Source organism: Ranitomeya variabilis, chromosome 2, assembly GCF_051348905.1.
Source record: "Ranitomeya variabilis isolate aRanVar5 chromosome 2, aRanVar5.hap1, whole genome shotgun sequence".
Lineage (NCBI taxonomy): Eukaryota > Metazoa > Chordata > Amphibia > Anura > Dendrobatidae > Ranitomeya > Ranitomeya variabilis.
In genome coordinates, this window is record NC_135233.1 from 1,073,191,911 (window position 1) to 1,073,211,091 (window position 19,181).

At 43.2% G+C, this 19,181-nt stretch overlaps 1 protein-coding gene across 2 annotated transcripts in view; it reads right to left on the reverse strand.

The window, feature by feature from the left end:
- Nucleotides 1–19,181, reverse strand: part of LOC143808683 (cytochrome P450 2K1-like) — a 72,795-nt gene that overhangs the window by 14,643 nt on the left and 38,971 nt on the right. For both annotated transcript variants that reach the window (XM_077291591.1, XM_077291592.1), the window contains exons 3-4: nt 11,483–11,645; nt 9,672–9,821 (exon numbers count right to left, since the gene is read on the reverse strand). In XM_077291591.1, the coding sequence (XP_077147706.1) occupies nt 9,672–9,821; nt 11,483–11,645 (313 nt within the window). The remainder of the gene's footprint in view (nt 1–9,671; nt 9,822–11,482; nt 11,646–19,181) is intronic.

The window sequence follows — 19,181 nt, forward strand, 5'->3', positions numbered from 1 at the left end:
AGCCCACCGCCACCACCATGCCAAGTGCTGCTCCTGCTTGGACATCCTCCACTGCCACCAGCATACAGCAGCAGCACCCGGACCATGACAAGCCAGCCACCATCACCAGGTCCCAGCTGCAGCAGCAACAGCAGCACCCAGACCCTGGCATGCCCTTCATCACCACCACCAGCATGCAGCGGCAGCAGCGCCAAGACCCTGGCATGCCCTTCACCACCACCACCAGCATGCAGGCAGCACTCTGGTATGCCCTTCACTGCCAGCATGCAGCAGCACCCGGACCATGACAGGCCAGCCACCATCATCAGGTCTCAGCTGCAGCAGCAGCACCCGGACCCTGGCATGCCCTTCACCACCAGCATGCAGCAGCACCCGGACCATGACAGGCCGGCCACCATCACCAGGCCGCTGAAACACAGCACACCGAGGCTCCCCAGACAGCAGCGCAGATCACAGCAATGGAAAAAAAAACATGGACTATTGAACTCCCTCCCCCTCACCTCCCAATGTGTCTGTGATGTCAGGTCTCACCCTTCCAGTGTGTCTCTCCCGTTCAATGCCTCCAGTACCATCCCTGAACTCCCTGACCCCACTAGTTTAATTGCCCCTTCTCCTGCAACCCCAGGGTTGTCTTTAGCCAGCCAGGCCTCACAACTCAACACCCCCCAGTTCCGTCACTGTACGCCAAGCCGCAGCAGTTAATTTTTGATTTTTGTAAAAAATAAATTAATTTTTTTTTGCCCCTAATACTGTTTGGTTCTTTGTGTATTTTGCCGCCGCCAACACACGTGTGCTGACTACACACACTGCACCGTACACTTTGTGTTTTGGCCACCTCATAGCTCAGCTCCAGGAGTGAGACAAGTAGAACATTGCAGCTTTGCTTCTTGTGTTTGGTATGGGGTGTCACAAACTAATATGACTTGCATTTTCTCCAGAATCTCTTCAGTCTGCTTAATTTATGTGATGCAGACTGAAGAGACAATGGAGGTAATACAAAGCATTTCTATACTCACCAGAACAGCTGCCAGAAATAGTGAATTCAGGATGCACAAAACCCAGCATCCTGAACTTACTATTTCTGAAAAATGGCATGGTGAGTATAGATATTACCTCCATTTTCTCTTCAGTCTACGTAATCGATTTTACACAAACTGAAGAGACGATGGAGGTCATACAAGGCATATATATATACTCACCTGGACAGGTGTCAGAAATAGTGAATTCATGATGCTGGGTTTTGTGCATCATGAACTCATTATTTCTGACACACGACCTAATGAGTCGCCCAAACAGTTGGGGAAATTACACACTAGTCAGAATTTCCAGTCACATTTCCGGGGTGGGTAGGGGGATAAATTCATCCTGGAGAACATTCCACAAAGCCCGGCAGGTGTCCACAACAATTCCAGACGGGGTGGAAATTCCTAGACGATAATGAAAATGGAGCGATGATAGGGATTCTCCGGTAGCCAGGAATCTGCCAAACAGAGAAACAAAAAAATTAAGAAGCTAAACAGATAAAGGAGAAAAAATTAATACATGGCAGAACAATAAGGCTGCTGTCACACTAGCAGTATTTGGTCAGTATTTTACATCAGTATTTGTAAGCCAAAACCAGGAGTGGGTGATAAATGCAGAAGTGGTGCATATGTTTCTATTATACTTTTCCTCTGATTGTTCCACTCCTGGTTTTGGCTTACAAATACTGATGTAAAATACTGACCAAATACTGCTAGTGTGACGGCAGCCTAAAAATTATGACATGCGTTTGTTTAAAATGATTGCGCACCCTAATGTGACCAGGAGACGTCCCTCTGTAGGATTCGCTCTACGGAGCTGGGTGTCCTGTCTCCGGATGGCTCCTTGGACACGACCAAGCAAATCCCGATAGGTCTCTTGAGACATCCTGGTATATTCAGGAAATTCCTCCGGGTTGGCATTGAGCTCGCTGTATAGGGTGTGGTAGACTCCATGACTGTCCTGCACTTCAATAATGGGGTGTCTCCAATAACGCCGACGCAGTGTTCTTCTCTGTCTTTCTCTATATCTTTGTTGCTCACAAGCAAATGCATAGGCAAGAAACAGCTTTATACGTAAATCCAGGTTGAAATAAAAGCTCTCCATTCAAAGAGCCATCATGACACAGGATACAGGAGCAAAATCTGAAGATTTCAGCTGTACAAGGGTCTATATAAAGATATCCCATAACACACGCCCACTGTTGTCCCATTGGCGGTGTCCGTTTATCTAGATTTCTCTCCTCTAAAAGTTTCCACCATGCGCACAAAAAACGCAAACGCATGCAAAAAGCATTCAAACGCGTTTTTTTGACCGCTTGCATAAGCTGATGCGTCTAAAAACCGCTGCGTTTGCACACGTTTGCATGCGTTTGCATGCGGTTTATCATGCGTTTCAGGTTGTGGAAGATACGCTGCGGATTCTACCTCAAATGTGAAACTAGCCTTAGGCTGCTTTCACACATCAGTTGTTTGACGTCACACTCAATCCGGTTGCTCGACTGATTGACGGATCCATCGTAAATTGTGAAAAACTGATGTGACGGATCCGTTTTTCCGCCAGATCCGACTAGCGGATCCGTAAAAAAATGGATCTGTTGCATCAGTTTTTATGTTTTTTCCATTGTTTTATCCGTTTTATGATGGATTATGACGGATCCTTTTTTTAAAAATGCCCATGGGAGGCTCCCAAACGTTATTGGCTACTGAAAACCTATATATACAGTGTATCTACAGCCCATCTTTGACAGGTTGTAGAGCAAGTGGTAAAGATGGAAGGCTTAATGGCAAACATTATGAAGTTTTATGTGGATTTCAATTTTGAGGAGAATCATTTGAAAGTGATTGTTCTGGAGAAGGACCGAGAAAGACAGCGCATCATGCGTCTGCGCCGATGACGTTTTTGGATCCACCCAATCACAGCACACAGAATGACATGCGGGGTGTATTCAACATTATACATGGAGTTAAGAGGAAACCCCGAGAAGTTTTTCAGCTACGTTCATATGAAAACGGAGAACTTTGATTTTTTGGTGGAACGGATTGGACACCTCATTCGAAGAAGTGACACATATTGCCGCTTCTCCATTTCACAGGCAGAGTGTCTGATGGTGACTCTTCGGTAAGCCATTTTTATTGTATCTCCTACTGTTAAAGCACACTTATAACTGTAATTTTGTTACTGATATTTTGTACTAATTGTTGTCTTGCCTTTTTTCACAGATTCCTTGCAACTGGAGAATCACTTTCCTCACTGCATTTTCAATTTAGACTCGGGATTTCCACCATATCGGGGATTGTTAGGCACACCTGCGGTGCATTGTGGGACTGTTTGCATGAAGAATTTATCCCACATCCCACAATGGAGAGTTGGCTGGATATTGCAGAAAAATTAAAAAAAAATTGTTAGTTTCCCAATTACTTGGGTGCAGTGAACCGGAAACATCAGCATAGTCAAATCTGCTGCATCTGGCTCAGAATATTTCAACTACAAGAAATATTTCTCCATTGTGCTCATGGCCATCGCAGATGCAGAATACAAGTTTATAGCGGTCGATATTGGTGCCTAGTTTTTAAAGTGTCTGCAATGGGGCGTCATCTCTATGGAAACACCTTCCAATTTCCACCCCCAAGACCTCTGCCTGAAACCTCTGGGCCACCAATGCCATTTGTATGTGCTGGCGATGAAGTGTTCCAACTCTCGGAACACCTGCTGAAGCCATACTCAACTAGAGGATTGACGCCAAGTTAAAAGAGTTTTTAATTACCGCCTAGCACGAGCACAAAAAATTGTGGAGTGCACTTTTGGGATTCTTACAGCCAAAGGCGAATTCTGTTGACCGCTATAAACCTGAAGACTGACACTGTTGAAGAGGTGGTTAAAGCTTGTGTAGTCCTGCACAATTTCGTAATATGCAAGGAACAGATTGCCATCGATGAACACTTTGAAGAAACCACCTTGAATGATTATTATAACAATACTTTTATTTCTGTGTCAGTTTCCAGAATGAGGGACAAATTTGCTGAATACTTGACTTCACCTCAAGGAAGAGTACACTGGCAATAAGAGATAGTTTGAAAACTTTGTCTTGGACCTTGTTACCCAAAGTATTGGACCTTGTTTTACCCAAAGTATTGTACCTGGTTGGGTTTTACCCAAAGTATTGTACCTGTTTTACCCAAAGTATTGTACCTTGTTTTACCCAAAGTATTTAACCTTGTAATTAAATAAATGTAAAACAAAAATTTTTAAACAAATTTGTTTTTTTTTATTTACAAGTTTTATACAACATTTATAAATGTAGGTATTGTGGGGTGGAGATAATACTGGAGACACTGTCAGAATGAACCACTTCGACAGTGGGAGTGTGGAGAGGGGATTGTGGTGGTGATGGATTAGAATGTATAACAGAAGGTGGAGGGGTGGAGAAAGAAAGAGAACAGGTGGACATAAAACTGGGAGCAGGGATGGGAATTTGGAAGGGTTGTGGAGTGGAGGGATTGGGAGGCAGAAGAGGTGGTGGGTAGAGAAGAGGGTTGTGTTTGGGACATGATGGGTGCGGAAGGAGACTGGAGGTAGAGGGCAGGGAGTAGAGGTTCGGCAGGGAGTGGAGATACAGATGATGTGGTTGGGAACTGGTATGGGGCAGGATGCTGGTACAGGGCAGGAAGCTGGTACGGGGCAGGAAGCTGGTACGTGGCAGGAAGCTGGTATTGTATAGGAGGGGATGGAGGGACAGTGGCTGGAGGGGGGCAGGTGTGGGAGGAACTAACGTGGCAGGTGGAGGGGCTTGGAAGCTAACAAGCGTTAGGGCAAACTGGCAGGCTTGCATTACATGCATCTGCTGGTCAGGAGATAGCTTGTCTATGCACTTGACTACTGCCTGGAAAAATGAGTGATTTGGCAATTTACTTGCTTCTGAATGCATGCTATCCAGACATGCGTGCAACTCAAGAATACTATTGTTGAGGAGGTTAAATCCTGCAGTCATTTGCCCCGACAACAATTTGAGCGAGTTCTGGAAGGATGCATTTAGATGCAAGAACTTTAGTGCATATCTCTTTTCCTGACCCCTCCTGCACTGCCGCCCAGAACCCACAGGTGTTCTAGAGGTGGCAGCAGTGTCAGAGGGGTGGGGTAAAGGAAATGCTACATCCTCACCAGCAGCTTCATGTAACGAAGTCTGCCACGATACTCCAGCGCTGGTGGATGGGCCCGAGGGACCATATGTGAGGGAAGGCTGGGAAGGTGCAGATGTGTCGGGTCTGTCGAAGTGGCCCCCGGTGGGGGACTCCTGTGGGATCTCTTCAGAAGGGTTCAACTCTGCAGGCTCCCGAGTGCTGCAGATGGTGCTGTGGAACAAAGAAAAAAGTGTAATTAATATATTGTTATTGCGTGGCCCTGGCTGAAACCAAAAAAAAAAGGTTACACATGTAAACATTTTTAATTAGTAAATGGGGTGGGGAATATTTACCTTCTGCTAACCATAGTCGACCAGAGGAACGACAGGGCTCGAGCATACTTGTACTTGCTCCTGCCTCCTCCTGATCCACTCAGGGCCTGCATCTCTTTGTTGAACTCCTTCTTGAAGCGATCCGTGAGGGACTGCCACCGCTTGATAACTCTTTCCCCTGTAAAGTGAAAGCACAAATTGGTTAGTTTACAACACAGTACATCCAGCAACATAACTGAACTGTGAATATTTACGCACTTGATTCTGGGCCCGAAACCCAAGGTCCTCCCAATGGTCCACTACTTTGTGGCATACTTCGTCCCAGAGCCGACGGGTCACACCAAGATCAGTGTGGCGGCGGTCCCCAATATTCCACAGAGGCTCCTGCTCTCGGATTAGATCAGTGAGGAGGTCGATATCTAAACATTTTGTGCTTGGATGTAGGCTTATGTGCTGTGTGTACTGTGATGTCTATAATGATCTGTTTTTATGTGTTATGTGTGCTGTGATGTCTGTGATGATGTGGTTCTGAAATGCATGTGAGGAATTAACCAAATACGAGCCCGCTCCGGGTGTTTCTTCACCCCGTCCATCTCCTTCTGGAAGCACCTCTGATGCTGCAGCTTCCTGTTAAACAAAAATTCTATATTAATAATATATATATATATATATATATATATATATATATATATATATATATATATATATATATATATATATGTATATTATAGCGTGAACATCACCAAAAAGAAAAAAATATATATATTTATATATTTACCTCACAGCGTTGACAACATGGGGGAGGGCTCCCAGAACATGCTGTAGCTGGCTGCTGGCCTGGTAGGCTGTGAGTGTCTGTTGGCCTTGTGCAGGTTTTTGCTCTGGCTGGTGGCAGGATTTTGCTTGCAGGCTGGTACATGGATGAGTGAAGCCCTACATGGCAGGCTTTACATACACCTTTCCTAATTGGGGGCTGGACAATTGTATCTTAGCATGTGCAGTTAAAAAAATGGAATTCGTCGCCAGATTCCGTCATGTGATGGATCCGACGCCCTCCACCACAGGATCAACAAATTTAGACGGATCTTGTAAAGGACGGATGAAACGTGAGGCCATACGGCTCAATCCCTTGCTTATACAAGTCTATGAGAAAAAAAACGGATCCAACTGCATAATTCCTTGGATATGTTTTTTTCAAAATTCGCCGGATTAAGCCTGACGACAAAAAACTGATGTGTGAAAGGGGCCTAAATGAATTAGACGCATCTTATCTGTGGCATGCACCTTGCTAGGAATATTACTTCAGTCAGAGTCGAATTCAATGAATTTGTAGAGCTATCATTGCCACACTTTAGCTTGCTTTATGTTCGCTAATTTTAATGGGTAAAACTGAATTGAGAATGGCTAAAGTTTCAAAATTTTGGTGCAAATTGAAAACTTTCAATCATTTGATGCCGTTTTATCCCAAGATTCTGGTGTAAACACTATTCTGAATTCTAGCCTTTGTGTCCTAATGTATAGAGTAAATGCACATAGCCAATAGCTGACTATGTAGTTTCTGAAAAAAGATGAATAGACATTCATCTTTCAAGTTTTAAACTCTGTGAATCTCAATATAAAAAAGTATTTAATATTTCAATGTATAGCATAATTGCACAATACGCAAACAATGGCCAACCATGCATCCTCCAAAAAAAAGTTGAATGCCATGACTTTTTCCAGTCTAAAAACTTTTTAGGTTACTTTTTCTTTATGCTAACCAGACTCTTTAATACCAGACACAATTACATGGTCACAGGTAATCATGCTGTTCACCATCAAGACATTTTGTGTGGCACCAAATATAAATATTTCTACAGCATCAGGACATTGTGGTGGTACAAAATCAAAAGAGGGCCCAACAAGGGAGCAGAGATGGCTCTGATCAGATCCAATATTGAAAAACCAATAACTCTGAGACAATTGTGTTAACCACTGAGCCACTAAACAGTAAATTGTCATGAGTGTGAATCCATCTGAAAAAGTTTGTATTAAGTTTCTAGATCTGTAAACAGAAATATCTTGTTATTTTTCAAATGTGAAATTATACTCAAAGGCTACAAGCAAGGTTTGATTAGGCCACCAGTGAAGCAATGGTCCGGGACCAAACATAACAGAACCTATGAAATGTAGTGGAAGACAACACTATCTATAAGTGACCACAGGGCAGATCCTGTGCTACTGTAGGTTATTGTCACAATTCCACCCTCAGTGTATTTGGGATGCAGTTATTGACAACTCAGCTGACCAGTCTGGTACAGGGGCCTGCTTAAGTTTTCAGTACTTTGATTGGCAGTTCAGTGTCCAGTTTGGAGTAGCAGCATGCTGAGCTCTCAGTGCTGAGCTGTCAATGTTTTGATTGACAGCTCAGCCATCTGGGACTGTGAGGTGCTGGGCTGTCCCCAGGTGTTCATTGTCCCAGGTGATTGCCCTGGTACTTAGCTGGGCTGTTTATTCCAGACTTCTGCCAGTCATAGCTTCACCTAAGTGTGGTTGGTTTTCCCTGTGCCTTGTTTTGTTTGATGATCTTTCTTTGCCTTACCTTGGACCTCGTTCCGACCCTTCATATGTTTACCCTTTTGTTCTGATCAGCTATCCTCCAGGTATTTTGACCTTGGACCATTACCTGACTACCCCTTTGACTCTTTCCTCTGTCTATGACACATCCTTATTGATTTTGACCTCGGACTCCTTGACTATTCTTACTCACAGCTTGTCCCTGAAAAGTGACTTTGCATCACAGTTATGACTTATGTGTAGGCAGTAAGAAACAAGAGTAAACTGAATGGCACTAGGAACAAGGTGGATACTCACTAATGAAGCAGGTTAGCTGAGTTGACAACACCCCTTGTGGTAACTCCCCGAGAACTTGGTGTGCTCGCTTGAAAAAACATGTATGATCAAACCAGAAGTAGAAGAAATTAGCCGCACCACACAAATCTTCCTTATCTTTAAAAACCTCTGTCCTTTATTGCAAACATCGTGATGTGGACATGGTTACAAAGGGCAGGACGGCTGCAGATCAAGCTGGTGTAATCAATGGACGACGGCCGTTTCGCGTATTGCACGCTTCAACGGGTCCAAGTATGTGTAGGCAGCCAAGCAAATACATGTTAACCCTGCTGTTTTGTTCGCATTTACTATACACTTGTAGTGTTCCGGGTCACTATGACCCGGCTTATCTTAAACCTTGATTTTAGACACTCTAACTCCATTTTTTTTATACTTTTTGCTTACTAGACTGTTTGTGAACATGTTTGGTAGTAAAAAAAAAGAAAAATGAACTAGAAATATTTTTTTTTTGTTTTTATTCTGAAAAAACAGATCAATGAGCAAAACAAAAATAGAAAAATACACATATTTTTGTAAAAAAAAAAAAAATCAAAACAATCAAATCAAACATTTTGAAAACTTCTGAAAACAAGCAGATAAGCCAGGAAGACAGACTTACTTAGCCAAAAAAAATTATTTGCAAGACTTTACAGCTCAGATTTACAAAAAAAAAACGTCTTAGACAGCGCGTTCTGAGCAGTCCGTTCTGCGCATAATATACACGTGTAGTGCACACCTAGTGATCTCTCCGGATGCACTCTACATTTTAGAATAGACTGCGCACCAAAAATAATCAATATAAAGCCATTTTTATGGTGCGCAGATCTCAATGCATACCCCCGGTAGAGCGCGCGTACGACCCCATTGAAATAATTTAGGAAAAAAATCAATTGATATACAATAGTAGATGCAATAAATAGACCCAACTGAGGTTATAACTCCTTTATTTCACTGAAAATATGGCCTCACAGCTGGAAAAAACGATGTCGGGTCACTATGACCCGAACACAACAAGTGTAACTTTTTGCGTGTAGCAAAAAGTAAACGAAAAAAAAAAAAAAAATACTCATAGGTAGGTCCCCCCAAATGAGGAAAAGTCAAGGAGTCTCAAGTTTTATAGACTTACAGAAAAAAATCTACAGGGCCGCAAAAAGTCTGTTCGGGTCACTATGACCCGAACAGAACAGCAGGGTTAAGGATACACCTTAGCCAATTATCAAACCTTCAGAAGCATCCTAGTCCAGCATATGATACCATTAAAAATTATAGTAATTATATTTTTCACGCATGAGAACACAAATAAGGTTTGATGGAAGCAATCACCAACCTTTGAAAGATTTGAACTTCTTTACCAGAAAATCACTTTCTTCAGAAATCTTGTTTTCGATGGTTTCTTTCCCCATTCCAAAATCCCGAAGTGTCGATAGAGTAAATCGTCTCATCACTTTCCAGTTATCATCAAAAGCAAAAATAACTCCTGGGGACATGTAATACAACACGGGAAAAATAAGAGGCATACAAATGGCTACTAACATTTTCCTCTTTACCCAAGAGTTATAGATACTCATGGATTATAAAATTCTGTCATGATCATTGAACTGTCTCTTTGGAGTGAGATTATTTTTCAAGAAATTACCACTGGAGTGTTTTGGAATTTGGACATTTAACTATTGTATCCTCCTTGGACTCCAGGTCAGGAAAGTAGCAGTTTTTTAAGAAGTTGAGCAAGATGAGCAGGTAATCTTAGTATTTAGTATGGGAGGAAAGTCAGTTTGTTTCATTCCCTGGTTTTGACTTGGCTTGCATTCGGACTCGCTTCTGTCTTTGTCTTATCCGCTTCTGACCGTTGCTGAACCCCCTGGCTTGTCCCTGACCACCCATACTGCTGCGACCTCTGGTACTTCTGCTCCTGACTGGTTTTTGACTCGGCTTGTCTGACCACTCTCTCACCACTTGGTGGCACCTGTGCTGCTGCTCTGTGGTGCTACTTTGTGTGTACAACCTCAGTTCCCTCACCAGCTCCCCCTGGTGAAGGTTGTGCTATACTGCACTGCAGGAGCATGACACTTCCTATTGATTGCAATTCAATGTTCTTTAACAGTAGTGCAGTAGTGCACAACCGAAATGTGGTATTTTCTAGTGATGAGCAAATATACCCGTTGCTTGGGTTTTCCCGAGCTCGCTCAGGTGGTCTCCGAGTATTTGATAGTGTTCGGACATTTAGTTTTCATTGCCTCAGCTGCATGATTTACAAATATTAGCCAGCCTGATTACATGTGGGAGTTGCTTGATTGCTAGGGAATCCCCACATGTAATCAAGCTGGCTGATAACTGTAAATCATTCAGCTGCCGTAATGAAAACTAAATCTCCGAACACTAACAAATACTCAGAGATCACCCTGAGCATGCTCGGGAAAACCTGAGCAATGAGTACAGTGTAGTTACTCATCATTAGTCTTTTCCTGTTCCTATGATGTGGAATGAGCTTTGCACTCTGACCTGATATCCTTACACTGTAAGGGAACTGACCCATCTTTTATACTGTCTGAGAAATTCCCTCCTAAGTGGCTGCACTAGACCACATGATGTGATTGCCTTATGTTGTTTTTCGCCTGCTCTGTGATTATTCAGCAGTGTCTCAAACAACATTGGGTCTTATTTTTTTTGGACAATTTGGGCAAATCGAATCACAAACTGTCAGGAATCACACGGATCTGTGAATATCAATACATTTGACTGGGATCTAGGGAGTAATGTTTCTCTTTGTGGAGAGTGACAAGCGAGGTCTGGCATGTCAGACTGAGGAGACTTATAGCCGTACATATTCCTCTTGGAAATTCAACATGCAAATTGCTTCTTCAGAGAGGAAAAGGACTAGATCTCTACTGCTACCAATTGGAAATAACAATCCTACAAGTAGTTATTGACTCTCTAATGAGCCGTGCCATGTGCCAACGACAAGTGCCAAACCTTAATCTCAATTTTCACACACTGAGCTTCGCAGTATTAACCAACACCGCGTCTGAACTTCAAGCTAAAATATGAGCAGAGGTTTTCCAAACCAGACAACCTATTTAGAAAGGAACAAGAAAGAAAATCTAACTAATCCAACAATAAGTGTTAGTCTGTAATCTTTACCGTGTCCTTTAATCCTTTCATGAAAAATTGGCACTTTTGGTCTGCCTGAAAATTCTTCTGCATGATTGACAAGGGCGTCTTTTACGGCATCGTAACCACATAAGACAACAACTTTCTCTTCTCCTAATTTTATGGTGTATACGGGTCCATACTTCTTAGAGAGCTGCAAAGTACAAGGTGTTATTCTGTAGTGTATTTTAATTATTTCTAGTCCTATGTCTGTGGTAAACATTTTGTATTGGAAGAATAAAACACCTTGTAGATGTTTTCTTGATTTATATTCATAAACCTTAGAGATAACCTCATCTTGCAGGAATTTTTTTTTTTCTACTTGTAGAATACCTGTCACCAGGTCAAAAGTGTCCCTTTTTTTTCTCTTATTTTATCCCCCTCCTCCTCTGAAAATACTACTTTTTTTGAATATGCTGTACGGTTCCAGAAATACGGTCTTTTAATTTGATGCTACATTTTATGGTATTTACTAATAGGGTGTGGCTCACAGGATGAGTATGCAGAGCAGCCTAAAGATACACCCTAGAGGGTCTTTTGAGCACCTCCCAAATGGTAAAGACTATGACAAATAGAACTAAATCATTAGACGCATATCTCTGGAACCATATGGTGGATTTAGAGTAAAAACATAATACTCTGGGGAACAGTGGGAATAAAGAAATAGCAAAAACTGGATACTTTTTACCTGGTGGTCAGTGTTTAGAATTGTTGCTTCGTAGCACTGGGGTCCTGGGTTCAAATCCCACCAAGGAAAACAACTAAAAAGAGTTTGTATGTTCTTCCTATGTTTGCATGGGTTTCCTCCAGGTTCTCCGCTTTCCTGGTAATGCTCATCCACGGCTCCTCCCAGACGAGATTTGCCCACCTTTTAAAAAGTATGCAAAACTGGCCGAAACTTACATCAAAATAGCAAAAGTTTAAAACTTTTTGCACACCTACGAGTTACACAAAACTTTGCTTCATTTCATAAAGTTTTGAGCCATAAAACTGGTGAAAACTGATGAATCAGCCCTTTTTGTATCTCAATTACTCAACATTTTCTTATATTCTTATATTGTAACAAACCTTAAATGCCCCCAGTTTACATTATAGCCAACTGAGCTTACTTTACTGCAGCGGGACACTTTGTAATCAGCTTATAAGGACTATGTCAGCACAGAATGACTGCTTTAACCAAGTCCAGGCACTCGGTCAAAATTGTTGGTACCCCTCGTTTAATGACAGAAAAACCCGCAATGATCACAGAAATAACTTGAATCTGACAAAAGTAATAATAAATAAAAAATCTATGAAAATGAACAAATGAAAGTCAGACATTGCTTTTCAACCATGCTTCCACAGAATAAAAAAAAATAAAACTCATGAAGTAGGCCTGGACAGAAATGATGGTACCCCTGAAAATAATGTGACAAAAGGGACATGTTAGATCACGGTGTGTCCACTAACTAGCATCACAGGTGTCTACAATCTTGGAATCAGTGACTGGGCCTGTATATAGGGCTACGATACTCACTGTACTGTTTGGTGACATGGTGTGTATCACACTCAACGAGGACCAGAGGAAGCGAAGGAAAGAGTTGTCTCAGGAGATTAGAAAGATAATTATAGACAAACATGTTAAAGGTAAAAAAGTTATAAGTCCATCTCCAAGCAGCTTGATGTTCCTGTGACTACAGTTGCACATAATATTCAGAAATTTAAGATCCATGGGACTGTCGCCAACCTCCCTGGACGTGGTCACAGGAGGAAAATTGATAACAAATCAAAGAGACGGATAATACAAATGGTAACAAAAGAGCCCAGAACAATTTGTAAACAGATTAAAGGTTAACTTCAAGCTCATGGAACATCAGTGTCAGATCGCACCATCCGTCATTGTATGAGCCAAAGTGGACTTCATGGGAGACACCTGTGATTAGCAGATTTCTATGTGCATTGTATACCGACAGTAAGCTGCTAATCAGTGCTAGGGCGTGGTTGAACCAGGAGGCACGAGGACAGCTAGTCCGGCAGTGATAGCCTCCTGCTGAAAAAACACTGATTGTATTAAAACAACAGCACATGGCCTAAAAAGTGATATATCAATAGAATCAGGATCTCAGCCCCTACATTATGCTGCCCTAAGATTGCATGGCAAAAACCTGCTGACAAATGTGTTTGAACCACTACTAGTTTATTCATTATTCAGTGCATTGAAAACAGAATCAGAAATGTGAACAAGACATCCTTTAATCTTAGGTGACCCAGCTGAGTTTTTCATGCAGATGACGTGTCAGGATTTCATTCTGGCGTTGTTTTCCTGAAGCATATTTGTGTTGTTTTGATGGTCGGAATTTTTTTTATAGAGTTTTTGATGGTTTTTGTGATTTTTCTTTCTTTACTATTGTGGCCCCCTGTGTCTGTCACCACAATATGGTCACTTGTGCACTATTTTATATATTTATTGCAAATGATTGGAGCTATGCCTTCTCTGCTGGGGATAATTGCACAGACAATTTACCCCACTCCCTAACTCTGCCTGAAGCTTAGAACTTTGCACAGATACCCTAACTGGGAAGGGAGGGGTGTAGTTAGTCTGTGAAGGGACAGTGGAAAAGAAAATGGAGAATGTTCAGGGAGGAGAGACATGTGCTTCCTCCAGGGACAGTGCTGAGAAGGATCAGGGTATCAGCCCCTAGGCCATCCAGACTTCCAGAGTTGGGAGGTAAGCTGAGATGCTGTGTAGTTTTCACAACAGAGAATCAGTGAGAGGTTTGCAAGGACAAACACTTGCTTCACGTAGGATTGATGCTGCAAGTTGCCGGGGGAGAAAACACCATGAGTACTTGGCTGTACTGGAAGTTTCAAACTCCAGGAAATCTTTGTCCCAGGAGGGATTAGAGCAACAGGGAGATTATACTGAAACACAGCAGAGAGATAATTCTCATCGTGCAGAGCCGACTGAATACCTGGTGAGAGTTGTAATTCCATCCTCTGAAATTGTATCAGGGCTTCAATAAATGGTAAAGTGACTTACCTTGTCTCCTGCCTTATTACTCTGTGCCATCTACTTCTATCACTGTCCCTGGGGGCCAGCTCGAGTTGGAGGGGAGTTAAACAGCTGCACTGCCATCATCACCTACCCCCCAGGGATCATCTGCAGTGCCGTCCATCTTACAGCTGAACAGTCCAACTGGCATCACAAACTCTTTTTTCTATTTTAATTTTTAACTTTTATTTTTAATCCCTACTTCACTGTCCCCGGAGCACAGGGACCAGGCATGACCGCCATCCCAGTGACCCCCAGAAACCAACGCTGCCCGGTGACCTGAGTACCCGGCTCTGGGCGATACAAGACATGGCGTCACGAACAGGAAACCTTGTGCCTAAAGACCCTAACATTTTTAAGGAACTGTTGTTGCTTCAAGTTCCTGCGGCAGAGAGGAAATCCTGGTCACAGTCCGTGCGTGCAGTGACAGGAATTGTGGTGGGTGGACCATTACTGGCACACACCGCTCGAGACCCTGGCCACCCAGGATTTTACAGGAGCAACGACCTGCAGCAGCCGGAGTGGTGAGTCACACCCCTGCAAGAGTTAACTAGTGGCAAAAGATTTCTAATACCGGCGACCTTCAAGGTGCAGCAGCTGCGAATCCCGTATTGTCACAAACAATGCCCTTTACACCGGGTGCTGCATGGATGCCACAGTACACAGTCGAACCGTACACCTTAAGTGACTTCAATTAGAAGCTGTGCAGCCTGTTTGAAATCTACCCTATGTCAGAAAACAGACAGTCAGTATACTTACAAGTCATCTCAGTGCCCAGAGATAAGTTAAATCTTGGCCAGAGACTGATAAAATGACTGTAAAGACATTTTTGCTAGGCTAAGGGATACATTTGACACTCAAACTGCTTCAGAAATAAAGAGGTGATTTTTCAGCTGCAGACAGAAATCACAGGACACTGTTAGAGAATATGCCCTTAACCTGCAGGAGGCGCTGCAGACCATTAAATAAATTAATCCAGACAGTGTAAAAAATGAGAAGAAAATGCTGAAAGAGCAGTTCATTGAGCTCCTTTTGTCTGACTCTTGTAAGGTTCAACTGTGCAAGATGTCATTGCAAAACCCTGACATGGACTTTGCTCAGTTTAAGGACAGATTCATCCATATCCTAAGAGAATCTACCTATGTCTGCACCTAGCCAGTTAAACACCCAGCAATTACGCACCACCAGGGGGCAGTGTTTTGACACAAGGTGCCTGCAGTACAGTACATTCAGACTCAAGTTGATGATTCTACTGCAGATTTTCACTTGCAAGTACAGGTGTAAGCAGGCTGCGGGATGCAGTGACAGACAGAAGGTAGAGCAAGGTTAAACCAAATGTAACAATTTAATAGAACAGGGTATTCACTCCTCGCAGGTAAATGGTTAAAGAAGGGGTAACAAAAATAATGTCAGTGAAACAACTGCAGTCCAGTTAAGGAACTTATCATGTCCTTTGTGCTCCTCCTCAACAGGTGATACCTTAGGCGTTGCAGCACTGGCAGCATCCAGGAAGATGTCCTCAGGTGGGGTCTTTTAAACGATGGTCCGTCTTCTGGCGGCAGCGGTCGGTCTCCAGTACCTTCCGCTGAGCCCCTAGTCCATAAACATGTGTGGCCAAAGTACAAGGAGCTGCAGTACTTCCAGAAACAATTGTGGGCTGAAGTCTAGCAACTGGCGAGGCAGGCCGCGTGTGTCTGTCTGGCACTTGGCTTTCTCCTTTCTGCCCATGTGCGGTACTCACAGTCACGGAGCGCACAGCACCTTGCTCCGACCCCTACAGTCTCTGGACGCATGGAGTTTCTCTGTCCAATGGTCCCGCTGAAGATAGCCGGAGCGGACAGGCACGACTGGTCACAGCGCCGATATGCAGGGGACGGAGCACACTGCTCACATTGCTGCATGCTGCTGGTTCACACCAATTTGCCCTCTGCTGTGCGCACTTTTGCTTTTATCTGGCACCTCCTACCCAGGTCATGAGGTTGGTCTGGCTCATAATTCCATGCCCCAGGCAACAAGGGAGGCAGCTGTTGTGAACTATACTTCTTGGCTCCCTCTTGTGGTCTCTAGTGGTATGGCTCTGGGATTGTCTTTCCCCAGCTTGGTACCCACCTGGTTCGTTAGGCCAGGGGTGTTGCTATTTAAACTTCCTGGATTCTTAGTCTGGTGCCTGGCATCGTTGTAATCAGTTCATTTCTGTTTGCTCCTGTCTGCTGGTCCTGGTTCTTTGCAAGATAAGCTAAGTCCTGCTTCCTTATTTTTGTTTATTTTGCATTGTTCTAATTTTTGTCCAGCTTTTACAAAATGTGATTCCTGATATTGCTGGAAGCTCTAGGGGGCTGATATTCTCCCCCCACACCGTTAGTTGGTTCGGGGGTTCTTGAATATTTAGCGTGGATATTTTGATAGGGTTTTTTGCTGACCGTATAAGTCATCTTCCTATATTCTGCTATTAGTAAGTGGGCCTCTCTTTGCTAAAACCTAGTTCATTCTTACGTTTGTCTTTTCTTCTTACCTCACCGTTATTATTTGTTGGGGGCTTGTATTCAACTTTGGGGTCTTTTCTCTGGAGGCAAGAAAGGTCTTATTTTCCCTTATAGGGTTAGTTAGTTCTCCGGCTGGCACGAGACGTCTAAAATCAACGTAGGTACGTTCCCCGGCTACTGCTAGTTGTTGTGCTAGGATCAGGTATACGGTCAGCCTAGTTACCACTGCCCTATGAGCTGGTTTTTTGTGTTTGCAGACTTTGCCGAAACCTCTGAGACCCTCTGCCATTGGGGTCATAACAGTATGCCAGGCCTAGTGAATAGTTAATGCATTGCAGAAGTGGGAGTAAAAGAAAAGAAGTTCTGAGTTTTTTTTTTTTCTTCCTCCCCTTTTTCTCTGAGTGGCTTGAAGCCTTGCTGCAGACATGAATGTCCAGACTCTGATTACTAGTGTCAGCAATGAAAAAGAAAAAAAAATAAAAAAAATCTCCAGCATGGATCTTCTAAAAGTCAATTTATTAGAAACACTTTAAAATGCAAACATTTGCAAAAAGGAGAGATGGGGGTCCCAGGTGGTCAACGCCGACGCGTTTCGACCATCAGGTCTTAGTCATGGCATGAAAATGGAACCACATATTGATTACTAGTGTGGATCAGCTTGCTGCACGGGTGCAGAGCATTCAGGATTTTGTTACTAGTAGTCCTATGTCAGAACCTAAGATTCCTATTCCTGAGCTGTTCTCTGGAGATCGATTTAAATTTAGGAATTTTAGGAATAATTGTAAATTGTTCCTATCTTTGAGACCTCGTTCGTCTGGAGACTCAGCTCAGCAAGTTAAAATTGTTATCTCCTTCTTGCGTGGCGACCCTCAGGATTGGGATTTCTCGTTGGCACCAGGAGATCCGGCATTGGCAAATGTTGATGCGTTTTTTCTGGCGCTCGGATTGCTTTATGAGGAGCCCAATCTTGAAATTCAGGCAGAAAAAGCTTTGCTGGCTATCTCTCAGGGCCAGGATGAAGCTGAAGTGTATTGCCAAAAATTTCGGAAATGGTCCGTGCTTACTCAGTGGAATGAGTGTGCTCTGGCCGCAAATTTCAGAAATGGCCTTTCTGAAGCTATTAAGAATGTGATGGTGGGTTTCTCCATTCCTACAGGTCTGAATGATTCTATGGCGCTAGCCATTCAGATTGACCGGCGTTTGCGGGAGCGCAAATCCGCTGGTCCTCTGGCGGTGTTGTCTGAACGGACACCTGTCTCAATGCAATGTGATAGAATCCTGACTAGAACCGAACGGCAAAATCATAGACGTCAGAATGGGTTATGTTTTTATTGTGGTGATTCTACACATGTTATATCAGCATGCTCTAAACGCCTAACAAAGGTTGTTAGTCCTGTCGCCATTGGTAATTTGCAACCTAAATTTATTTTGCCTGTGACTTTAATTTGCTCATTGTCTTCCTACCCTGTTATGGCGTTTGTGGATTCAGGTGCTGCCCTGAGTCTTATGGACTTGTCGTTTGCCAAGCGCTGTGGTTTTGTTCTGGAGCCTTTAGAAAATCCTATCCCTCTTAGAGGAATTGATGCTATGCCGTTGGCGGAAAATAAACCGCAGTTTTGGACACAAGTGACCATGTGCACGACTCCTGAACATAGGGAGGTGATTTGTTTTCTTGTTCTGCATAAAATGCATGATTTGGTCGTTTTAGGTCAGCCATGGTTACAGACCCATAATCCAGTTTTGGATTGGAGGGCTATGTCTGTGTCAAGTTGGGGCTGTCAGGGAATTCATTGCGATTCCCCGCCGGTGTCTATTGCTTCCTCTACTCCTTCAGAAGTTCCTGAGTATTTGTTTGACTATCAGGATGTATTCAGTGAGTCCAGGTCCAGTGTTCTTCCTCCTCATAGGGACTGTGACTGCGCTATAGATTTGATTCCGGGTAGTAAATTTCCTAAGGGAAGATTATTTAATCTGTCTGTACCTGAGCATGCCGCAATGCGTTCTTATATCAAGGAGTCTTTGGAGAAGGGGCATATTCGTCCATCCTCTTCCCCTCTTGGTGCGGGATTCTTTTTTGTGGCCAAGAAGGACGGATCTTTGAGACCTTGTATAGACTATCGGCTTCTGAATAAAATCACTGTTAAATTTCAGTATCCTTTGCCTCTATTGTCGGATT